A 12,897-nucleotide genomic window follows, 5' to 3' on the forward strand; every position below is an offset into this window, starting at 1 on the left:
TCTTGCTAGGAATTTCAGTTCTCTTTCTTGAGCAAGCCAAGCTAATCGATCATTTTTTAGTTTCCAGCCTTCTTTTTTAAATTTTGCTTTCTTCTTTACATTTCTACGTTGATGTACTTTTTTTTACCTTGTTTACTTTAAAAACTTTAAATATTTATTTTAATTACTATTTATAAGTAAAGTTTTAAAGCATTACTAACTTTTTTACTGTATAAAATCTATTAATTTCAGGTCAACAACGTTTTTATTATTATTAATTAACATTGATTTTATTTAAGTACGCCAAATAAAGATTGTTATTTTTTGTTTGTTTAAGTTACTTCTCTTAAAGATTTCTTTTTTTTACGCTAAACTAAAGTTAAGCAAATTATCAAAGATAAAAGCTAGAAAAAATGAAGGATGAGAAAGAGTTGATTCTTGTGCGCGTTAAATGCGAGGGGACCCCTGCTTACTTTGTAGTACCTGTACTTGATATGAACAATTTGGGTGGTATGGGTGCTAATGCCATTAAAAAGGCTATTGACAGCATCTTTAATAAATCAGGTAATATTCCTTTAACTGCGGCAGCTTACAAATCCAAACTTGTCAGTGTGACAGCCGACGGAGCAAACATAAATTTTGAAATTTATAATGAAGTGTGAGCACAATTAAAAAACATTTCTTAGTGTGTGAAAAAAAAAATAATATACTTTTGATCTTAAAATTTGCCACCTGTGTGGTTTGCACGCTTTGCACACGTCACCAGTTGGCCCTACATATATTATATGTATACATATTTATAGATGTATATTTATATATATATACATGTAAATATATATATATATATATATATATATATATATATAAACATATATATATATATATATATATATATATATATATATATATATATATATATATATATATATATATATATATATATATATATATATATATATATATATATATACACACACACTGGTGCCTTATGTACACATACACACAGGTCTATTATGATGTGAAATAAATCGAATTATAGATCATGAAGTCTTTTTGAAAAAATTACAATAACTAATAACCATGTGATAACCTTTACCTTATTAGCCAAATTGGCTTATGAGATAAACTCTAATTAAGCTAAACATTTTCAAAATAATGTAGGGCTTCCATAAATATCGGACTACTGAACGGTACAAAAGCCCCATTCTCCTCTAAAAAAATGTGCCATAAAACTTTGCAATTATTACAGTTATTGTTAAAATTTGTTCATGTTGAACTATATGCCCATCTTTAGTTTATCCTAGCCCCACAGCAAGGTAACAGTTGCAGCCTCTACAAACTCTTCCCTCCTCTCCTCTCATAAGCATAAAATTTCCTTTTTCTTTTAAGCTCAAATAAAAGTGGATTGATTAGATAAACCTTAACAATCATTTTTCCTCTCCTAGAGAAGTCTGATGCCTCAATTGACATTAGTTCATCATATTGGCATTTGTAAGCTCAGCAGAACAGTGATGTATCCATGGGGATTTTTCAAATGATTGAAAAATCTTGGATCGTCACCTCAGCAGAGTGTTTGTTGGTGCTCTCCAATAGCAGAAGTCCTTTTCAAATTTGACGAAAATTGAATTAACCACTCCGAACAAAAATAGAAAGAGAGCTATACAGCTCATTCTACTTTGAAAAAACCTAAATGCTTGAATCATTTTATTTACTTTGTTGAACCTTTTTATATTTGTGCTTCAAATTAAAACAACCCCTGCAAGCATATCAGCGTTGAATCAACGTTGAAAACCGGTCGCAGCGTAGAAAAAGCGTTGCCGTCACAAAAACAACGCGCTTTCAACGTTGAATCAATGTTTGTTTTTGTATACTAAATCGCGGTAAATTTAAACGTTGAATAAGCGTTGAAATGGTGGCCTGTTCTAGAAAAGAATTCAGGAATTCCTTTCTAGGAAAGAAACATGAAAATTCTTTCTATGATAGAAAAAAAGATGATTACTTTTTAGGATAGAATAATTGAAGGATAGAAAAAAAGAAAGAAATACAAATATCCTTTCTGGCAAAGAAAAATGAAAAACTTGCTAGCAAAGACATTTTGAGATAGAAATCGCACAAATAAAAGTCATTTTCTTTCTAGCAAAGAAAATTGGAAAAACGTACTAGCAAAGAAATTTTAGAAAAGAAATTTTAAAAACGTGCTAGCAAAGAAATTTTAAAAAAGAGTTTGCGCGCAATTTGGTAATTACAGTTATGATTTTTAATTGAATAAATATTAAATAGTTATAATCGCATTATTTTTGTTTCGATCAGAAAAATTTATTTAAAATTCAAAATATTTTACCCTAACCCTAACCCTTACCCAAACCTTAACCCTGATTCACTTTTATTATAAATGGTAATTCTGTCCTGGCAAATTTTTTTGGAATAATGAAATAAAATTCTGTCGTAGCAAGTTTTTTAAATTTATTAAATAAAATTCTTTCCTAGCAAGTTTTTCGCATTTATTAAATAAAATTCTTTTCAAGCAAGTTGTTTACGTCTATTAAAAAATATTCTTTCTTAGAAAGAATTTCAAGTTTCTTTTCAAAATTTCTGCCAAAAAATATTCTTTTGTAAAAATTCTTTTCTAGTAAGGTTTCTTTATTTCTATCATAACACATTCTATTCTGAAATTATTCTTTCCTAGTTTTTTATCCTCATTTTATTCTTGTCTAGCATGGCACACCGTTGAAAGTACCAGAGTGGACTCTTTTTATGAAAACTAAATAAATAAAAAACCATTTTTTATAAAATTTATTTGTGTTTTTTTAATGAAAATTTGCTGGTTTATTTATTTTTTTAGTGTTTATCTTTATATTTTTCAATATATTATTCTTCTTTGTGTGTTTTTAAAATCTTAGCAATAAAACTTTAACTAGTTAGAAAATCGGTTTATTGCAATGATTCATTAACTTTAAAATAGGTGTTTTCATTTACAGATAAAATTTAGTCTTCAACCTGATCCCAAGTAGGGATACCGTCCTGTTTTATCCAACTGAAAGCTCTTAATACTTTGTGTTGGGACTGCTAATAGGTCCTTACTCTATCTTTGACCAATTTATCATGGTTAGATGTATTAGTTGAATAAGATCAACTTAAGGGAGTTTGTTTATCTTTGTGGGAAACAGCAATTTAATATCCAACAGGGGAAATTTTACATTCGACATTGCCAAAATGTGCTGCTTTTCTTTTATGTTTTTTAACTTTAAACTTTAAGTTCAAGGAATAATCTCTTATCTAGTAGCAACCAAAATACTTAAAACCTTAATGTAATTAAATGGTTGCCACTTTCTTTTTTCAAGTTTGGATGCGTGTGCCTTTTTAAGTCTTTTGATTATTGTTTTTCTTTTTTTGTTTTGTATTTTATAACAACTGAATTAGGTGATCACACCAACTAAAATCTTTTTTTACTTATCTACTATTAATTCACTAATTTTTTTAAAAAACAACCTTTGAAATATAAGTTAAATACAAAAAATGTTTTATGATTATAATAAACTGGTACAACAAATTTATTGAACAAGGAAAATAGATTTCTTTACTTTACTGCTTGTTTGTATTTATAATGGTAATATGTAAAAATGTAAACACGTATATTAAAATGCAAATCAAATAACAAAAATAATTTTGGTACTAGAAGTTTAAAAAAGCAAAAAACAAGATTTACCGCTTTCCTGAATTTTAATATAAAAGCAAATTTTGAATAAACAAAGTCATAAGATTACATAACTATGAGTGAAAAAATAGTTATTGGTATTCTTCGTTGCCACGCGTTTAATCGCTTGCAATCAAAGTTCTTCTATAACTAAAATGTTTTTGCTGACACTTTGTAATTATAACTTTATTTTGCTATGCGATTTATGTATAAAGAAAATTATTAATTATAAAAATGAACTCGCAATAAATGTGAAATACGTCATGTTTACTATTTTCAAAACCTTTTCTATTTCCAAAACACATCTTTTAATGACAACTTATTACATGGTGATGTAAGGATTCGTCCATAAAGGATGCTAAGCAGAATTTAAATAGTAATTAGAAGTAGAGGATCATTGGCTTTCTTCCCCGGAGATTTTGATTAAACATATATTCCTAAATTATTATCTTACTGTGAAAAAGAAATATATATTCAAAATAATACCTTTGAAATGAATGCGGCAATGATATATTAGGATTAAAAATAAATTAATTTTATCATTCTTAATAATAACTAAATAGTATACACTGATTATTTTATAATATCAAAATATATAATTCCTAATATATGCTTAGAAATCAGAGCTTAATTTGGGGTGTTGTTGTGAAACCACGTTTAACTTTGCATTGATTTCATATCCATCTTTAATGTTACAGGCTGTATTTTATTTTATTTTTGTTCGATCAATGTATGCAGTGTTAAAGTGGAGTAGGAAAAAAAAGAATATAAGAAAAGGCACCAACGCATTTTATTCTCAGAGGAGGGGAAAGGATGATTGAGAAAAATTTTGACACACATACAAAATTTGTTTTTTTTAGGTGCCCAACTTAGCAATATGATTGAAGTTATCAAAAATGACACTGATATCAATTGGAAAAAATTACACTTAATTGGGTTTTCTATTGGAACACATTTAGTTGGCTATGCTGGCCATTTTTTAAGATTAAAAGGATTACTTGTTCCTCGGATTACAGGTTATTTTGTTTTTAATTATTGTTGGTAATATTAAGTTTTGAGACTCGTTATGTTTATATAAATTGAGTGTTTAATATATGCTATCTTTAATTGTAACGGCATAATTGTTAATACTGAAAAATTATAAATATAATTTTGACTATAAAAAATCACTATTAGAATTTATTATTTTACTGGAAGTTTTTAGACTTTTTATTTTAAATATATTCAGCTCTGTTTATAACTATAGTTGGAAATATTAAGTTTTGATTTTTGAGACTCATATACGTTTGATTTATATAAACATATTATATAAATCAAACGTTCAATATACGCTAACTTTAATTGTAATGGTATAAGTGTTAAAACTGAAAAATTATAAATATAATTTTGACTATAAAAAATTATTATTAATTATAATTTTTTATAGTCAATATAATAAATTATTATATAAAATATTAGAATTTATTATATTGCAACTGGAATTCTTTAGACTTTTTATTTTAAATATATTTAGTCTTGTTAAGCCAAGATGAAATATTTTTTACTTTTAAATTGCAATAATATTAGTAAAACCATTTATTATAAATTATTGTTAATTAATCTCAAGGGTTTTGCATTTGTATCAACCTATAAACAATACTCGTACACAAATAAAGTTGACACACAGATAAAGTTGACACACAGATATTTTTTTTTAAATCTTTTGAGATGTGACATTGCTGTTTCTACTTTTTTTTTTTACAGATGTTAATAAATGTTATTTATCGTGATTGGTTGTAGTTTATAAATTAAAATCTTGATCAAGAAGCTATTGTTAAACACTATTTGATGAAAACTTTTAAATATAATGTTCATTATTTTGTTATAGCTTATAAAAAAGTTAATAAAGTGATTGTGGTGCAAAAACACTTTTTAAATACTTAGTAATACTGATTGTAGTTAATTATATAATTACAAGTATTAAAAAATTTATCCATATCATTTAAAACACAATTTTCAAAAAAAAGTGCAATAATAATGCTATTTGATAATAAATTTTTTAAATAGTTTTTAATAATTTTTTTCCAATGATTTTAATCCCTTGATAAAAATATTCACCTTGTTTGTCATTAACATGGTCCAAGGTTTTGGGAAAGTATTCTTAATGATTATATAGAAAGTAATGCTTGATGCTTATATTAGTTTTAAAATTTATAAAACTTGATGGCTTGTTTGTAAGTGTCATCACAAATGTTGGAATTTTGGTTGCCAAAAAAATTTGTTACAGCCTACAACAATGTTATTAGACAATTTATTTGATAATTGCCTTAGTTACTAATTTTACTTTATCTAATGTTGATGCTTTGTTTGACTATCCCATATAATGACATATGTATATTTGGATATCTAGATTGTTGGCTATTAATAAACTTCAACATGTTGAGATCTATTCATATACAAATCATCCACAATATTTTAGTTTCTGCTGCACAAATTTCATATGCTCTTTATATAATGCTGACATTATTATAGAGTAACAATAATCTATATGAAATCTATGGTAACACACCAAACTGTATGGCTCAATATTGGCATTAGGTATAGTTATCATTAGCTTTGGTGTCAAAGAACGCATTTTAAACATTGTTTGTAATTGTTGAAAAATAGATACTGCTATTTTAGATTTTATTTTTTAATTTTCTTATTTTAAAGAAGTCTTCTAACATAAGAAAATGCAAAGTTAATTTTTTTTTTTAAAAAAGGTAATTTTTGTGTTTCGTTCTTAATAGCGTTTCCTTAAATTTTGAAGCTGACAGTTATACAGATTCATTTAACATATCATCTTCTTGACATTTTTCATTTCACTCTTTTTGATTAAATTGGAATTGTTAAAGAAGCATCAGTTGACTCTTTTTTACTCTCTCATGGTTTCTTAATTTTTATACAAATTGACTGAAATTGGAACTGACCAAGTTTTATGGCAAACATTGTCTTCTAATACTTTTAGTAGGCTACTCCAATGGATTTAATTGTCCAAAATTAATGGAAGTTAAATGTATATCTAAGAATAACTATATATAAAAGTTGTAAACTTTTTTTTGCAATTTTAAGGAATATTGAATAGCAAAAAAAACTTGCTTATAAAGAAAAAGGAATGCAATTTTCTTTTTAAGCGTCCTAAAACTACCTAAAAACAGGTTTTATATTTTGAACACTAAAATATGTGCTGACCAATATAATTATTGTTGACAAATACAACTATTCTTGATCAATATAGTTGTTGTAAACATTTAAGTTAAATTGTTTTTTTTTTAATTTCTTATTTGTTTTAACAAATTTGCAGCTTTATTTTTTAAAAAACTAAAGAAGTTTTTAAGAATTTGAAAAAAGTTATTATAATAGTTTTTAAAAATACTTGTTATTCTTCTTATTTTTTTAATAGCGCTTGATCCAGCAGATCTATTGTTTGAGTACCAGCACCCAGATACTAGAATCGACCCAACTGATGCAGAGCTTGTTGATGTCATTCATAGTGACGCAAACACAATAATTGTATTGGGTTTTGGAGCAGACCAACAAATGGGTCATCTCGACTGTTATCCTAATGGAGGATACTTCCAAAAAGGATATGAAAAATTTCAAAAGACGTTAATGCAGCCTCAACATGTAATATTTAGAATATATATAGCATTATAAAATGTCAGTTTCTAAAGCATATAAACTGCATGTATATCGTTGTTGGGGTTCAGCCCATTTGCACTGGTTTTCATGAACCATTAAATATATTTTTTAGGGTTTGGACGACTGGCTTTGTGCGCTACTACAGTTTTCCCACTTTCCAGTTTTTTTTTATAAATGATTGAAAGAACTTTATGATAATTTAAAACATTGAAGTTCTCAAAGTTAGTAGAAAGTTTTCAAATCTAAGCTTAAAAAAAAAACCTCATTAAAATGATAATATTTTCTTTTTTTCAACATTTCATTATGTAATCTGACATGCATTATTTATCTTTGCCAATTTTAACAGAAGTCATTAAAAATGGCTTCTGTTAAAATTATAATTGCTATTAGAAAATGAATAAATTTTTTCAAATGTGTAGGAACTGATTTATAAATTTTTTGAAACATTTGTACAAACTTGTTATTAAATATTTATATATACTATTTGGATTAAAAATAGGTAAATACCAGGAAGATATCAACATATACTTGTTAACGTTTATATAAACAAGTAATAATAATTTTTTTTTGTAATAAATGTTTTATAAGTTATCTTATATGTATTTTAGGTTTAAAACAATATTTGATATGCAGCCATTATCGTTCAATTCGCTATTTTATGGAATCTATCTCATCTCAAAGTTGTTTTTACAAAGGTTACCCATGTAACTCCTATGAAGATTTTAAAGCTGGCAAATGTTTATGTCCATCTGAAGGATGTTCAGTGATAGGTTATCAAGCAAGAAAGCCAAAAGCACAACACATTAGATATTACTTAGAAACAAGAGATGCATATCCATTTTGTGATACTCTTAACTTTGTCTCAACCTTAATCAATAGTATTTAGATATTTAGATTTAAATATTTAAATCTAAATATCTAATGGCTTTAACTTTTTTTATAGTAATCCCAGTGTTTTAAATTTTTAAAATTTAAATATTTGTTCCCAATAAATGTATATTATTATTCATAAAATTACTTCAATAAGGAAAAAATCTAAATGCTTTACTTTGATCAAGAATAAATATGTTTCTAATTATTAAATGAATTTTAAAATCTAATAAGAAAATAAATATTCCCTGACTTCAAAAAGCAGTAGCAACTTTTTAGGAGAGCAACATGATTAAATAGAAAATTCTTTGTTCTCAGAATGACTGCTACTCATTTAGTTTTTTTTTTTTTTTAATTTAAATCATTCTTAATAATATACAAATAATAATACTAACTATTAACACCTAAAACCTCAAAATTTATTTTTCCTAACAACCATAAGTTCTATATAATCATAAGTTGCCTCAAAGTACCTGTATGAGTATTAAAAAAATAATTAACAGACTTAAACTTAAATTGCCTCAAAGTGCCTGTGCCAGTATTTAAAAAAAAATTAATAGACTTAAACCAAAGCAAACTTAACTACAAATGAAAAGTAAACATTGAATTAGCCACAATAGAATATTTAATTTTAGTAGATAAAGTTCTTCTTTTTTATTACTAACTTTTTTTATTTTTAAGATGTTATTTCGGGAATAAAATAAAAATTTTATTTTTTAAAATAACACTATGTCATAGCAATAAACTTTTATGAAGAATTCTAACATTTTAGGAACAAATTATGGCCAGAAAAAAAGTTTGGTACTTTATTCAAGCAAAAGAATAATTGACGATTTTATTAATAAAATTTATTAGAGACCGCTGTGGCACCCTTGGTCTAGGCAAATAAACTTAAAAAAAGGCGAATAACATTAAAAAGAGGTGAGTAGCTTTTAAAAAATAAAACTCAAGACAAACATTAAGGCAAATACCTTGCATTGTACAAAATCTGAACTTGAACTACAAGATATAATTGAGAACATAAAAGTTGTAATTAATAAAGGTTTATAATAAAATACTCAGAAAAAAGCTTTTTTTATTTTGACCTAAATTTTTTTTTTAATGTATTGAAAAATTTATTGTTGGGAATGGGGTTGATTTTGTAATAGAGAGGAGGGAGGGAGTCATTTTAAGCATACACTTGCATATAAAGAGGAAGGGGAGGGGATCCTAAATCAGTGACTTTACTGAATACATGCTTCATGGATGCTCTCTTTGTTAATTTAAGGCTGGATTGGCTCGGTAATTTAAGGCTAGCCAAGTTAAACTTTTCAAAAGCATTTGGCCATGTGGCAGTAAAGATGTGGAAAAATCTCATTAAGTGTCAATTGGAACTGTTATTTTTTAAGTTCAATTGGGAATTCAGATAAATAATAAATAAGACATAAGTAATTTATATACTTATGTTTTATTTACATTTACATTTATTTTAAATCCTAAAGTATGAGATTTAAATATAAATGTAAAATATCATAAAAAATCACCGCCATTTAAGTTTAACAACAGTTTTAATATTTAAAACTTTCCGTATTTAATACTGTTTCAAAATATGTAGTTGTATGTTGTACAGCACAACGAGAATCACCTATCATTAATGTAGTTTTTGGTGTAGTAACAATATTTGTAAGTATTGCATTCTTTGTTCTACAATCTGACCACCTAATACAGGTGGAGCGATGCAGACAAACTGACGATCATTTGTAATATGTTGATTATTTCCTATTATTTGTTATTTAATCTTTCTAACATATTCAGCTCTTATGTTTGTTTTCATTACTGTTTGTTTTAGCTTGTATTTTGTTGCTTGTTTCAGCTTGTATTTTGTTTGTTTTCATTACTGTTTGTTGTAGTAAGCTCCTTGTACATTTTTAAAAATAAAACCAATCAAGCTTCAAGGTTGCTTATAAGCGCAAGTAGCGCTTATGAGCAATTAAAAAGGTAGTTTTTCGGAATATTGAATTGAAATTTTCCTAAATATTAAATTTAAGGAAAATAAAGTTTAATCAGTAAAAAAATTAAAAACTTAAGTTAAATATATTTATTAAAGTTTAGTTTGAGAAGCTTTTATATAAGACAGATTAGTTCAAGACAGATACCTAAATACCAAGGTACCTAGATTTTGCTAGTTTTGTACAAAGAGCCTAATAAAATCAGCAAATCAAGTTTTCTGAAAGCTGATATTTTCATGGAAAAACTGCAACAGGTTCATAAAATATGACTATTTTACTTTTAGCAAGTCAGACCCTTCTGGATAAGTCATTACATGTGCCTTACCATGACTTGTATCAAAAAATATCCATTCTGCATAAATACAAAAATAATCTTTTTTGTTAATGTTTTTTTACTGTGGAAAATACTGAAAAATAAATAATATTTAAAACTTTGGGATTTTTTTTTTTTAAAATAGTTAAATATTTATTTCTTGAATGTATACAAAAAAAAGTGTCACGATCATTGTCTACTGACATGAGGTAGTATGACTTTTCTTTAAGCTAGTCGTTGATCTTTCATAAATAGAGGGCAATAGGGTGCAATGTACATTTACTTTTAATCCAATGGTAACTTTAGATTTCATTGTGAATTACAAACATGTAGTATTTTGCAAAATCGCTCGAGCATCCTTTAGCCAAATTTTGTTGTTGCCTTAGGTATCTTGGTTGACATATCATAATGTTGGAATAAGCTTTTAACTTGCTTATTGCCTTGAATGACATTTCTCTTTACACTTTAATTGTTGTTGTCTGACTAATCAATACTGTGCAGCCTTTTGTGTGCCACTGATTGAATGATACCATCTCATCATTGTAGTTATTAGTTAAATGTGTTTTAGGGAATAAAAAAACAATACTTGGACAGTTAGAACATCTATTAATCACATACAACTTTTGTCACCAGATCTTTGTAAGTACACTTCCACCAAAAACACCACCTTAAATTTGCAAAAAAGACTTTCTAAATTTGCAAATGGTTCTACTAAAGCCTAGCCACATCTCTGGCAGATACATACACAAACAGAGTGAGTCTAAGTTGTTTCAACAGTTATACACCATTTTGGTCTTAACTTAGAAAAACTTAATATTTAGCAAACTAGTAGCATCTTAAGGATATTTAGTTTTAAAAAAAAACACACACTTCTTTAAGGTTTCATAAAATCATGCTTTGTCTTCATGTTGGTTTCTACCTATAGGTTCATTATCTTTTTAGCCAAGCATTATCTAGTAGATTTATTTACATTTCATACATTGTTGGCTGTTTCATGTTATTTCAGAAAATAATTTTCTCTTTTAAGTGTGTGGAACAACAAATATCCGTTTGCTTCCATTAGTTTGAGCACTTATTGAACTTTTTTTTTTATACAGGGGCTTTGAAAGATCTAGCAGCATATTTCTTGATCAAGGCTTGGTTGTAAATGTTAACAGCTAATCTTTCCTTTATTTCTTCTGTTATTCGCAATTACTTTTGTCAAGACTTGTAATTTGTGGAGTTTTTAATACTTGTGATTTGATAACCATTGATGCGCAGCAATACTATGAGGTTTTACGGGGAATACACCTATTCTTTTAAGACTAGTGCTTAATATTTTCAAATGATTTTTTCAAAAGTTGCACTGGAAAAATCTTTTTCAATTAAAGGCATAACATTTGGAGACTGGTTTCTTGATTGCTTTGCCATATTTAGTATTGCTACATGACCACCTAAAATAAATCTTTTTTTTTTATCTACTGTATAAAGATGAAAATTACTTTTTTTAATTTAAATTTTCTGATGTGTAACTGAACTAGCAGGAAAAGAATTAAGAAACCAATCGTATTTTACCTAAAAAACCAACTTAAAAATTATGGTAATGAAAAATTGTACATTGATTGATTTCTTTTATTTTGTTTTTTTTTATGTGAAGGATAGTTTTTTGTTACTTTTAACATGATTTCTTAATTTTAATCATTTTTTTAATGTTAAAAGTGTTAAACATGCTTTATTGCAAGCCCATAACAATGATGAACAGGTGTTAAATTTCTTCTAATGTTTAATGTTTTGACAATATATTTTTTGTTACTGTTGATAGTTATCACTTAATTTAATAGTTTTAATAACAATAATGAATTTATTAAGTGACAAGTTTTTTTATTTTGATATTACCTTATGACATATTAGAGAGTTTAATTGAAAAGCCATGTAGGAGTTTGATTGAGATATGGCTTTAGCGTCGGAAGCTGGAGTAATTTGAATGTCTAACAATGGGTTATACTGTTTAACTGTATTGGCAGGAAGGGTATGGTCATATAAGTCAAGATTCAAATTACAAGAAAAGTTTTTTGCAATTAGTTCTGTCTTATCCTTGGGTAAGGTAATAAGTTAAGTTCTATGAAAAAATGATAGAGTGTTAATTACTTAGTGATGGAATAATAATGCCTTTGTTAACTGTTGAAAGTTTTAAAAAATTTTCTAGTGCCTAACTTCTGAGATAAATTACAAGATTTAGTAAACTGGGAATAATGGATCAATTTGATGGCTTTGTTTTTTTAGTTATTTAACTAGGGCGTATGTATGGCCAGAGCTGGCTTCAAACTACAGACCTCAAGTAGTTAGAACTCTTATAACTACACCACACCTCCATTAGGTTAGGATTTAACACAGGGTCCTTACAATACACACAA

General features: G+C 26.7%; 1 protein-coding gene across 1 annotated transcript in view; it reads left to right on the forward strand.

Moving 5' to 3' along the window:
* Positions 1 to 392: 392 nt before the first annotated feature.
* LOC136082702 (inactive pancreatic lipase-related protein 1-like) overlaps positions 393 to 12,897 on the forward strand; it is a 16,823-nt gene continuing 4,318 nt past the window's right edge. Inside the window, exons 1-5 of the mRNA XM_065802122.1 lie at positions 393 to 543; positions 4,534 to 4,689; positions 7,095 to 7,318; positions 7,446 to 7,464; positions 7,942 to 8,211. Coding sequence (XP_065658194.1) covers positions 393 to 543; positions 4,534 to 4,689; positions 7,095 to 7,318; positions 7,446 to 7,464; positions 7,942 to 8,211 — 820 coding nt within the window. The remainder of the gene's footprint in view (positions 544 to 4,533; positions 4,690 to 7,094; positions 7,319 to 7,445; positions 7,465 to 7,941; positions 8,212 to 12,897) is intronic.

This window comes from Hydra vulgaris, chromosome 07, assembly GCF_038396675.1.
Source record: "Hydra vulgaris chromosome 07, alternate assembly HydraT2T_AEP".
Classification (NCBI taxonomy): Eukaryota; Metazoa; Cnidaria; class Hydrozoa; order Anthoathecata; family Hydridae; genus Hydra; species Hydra vulgaris.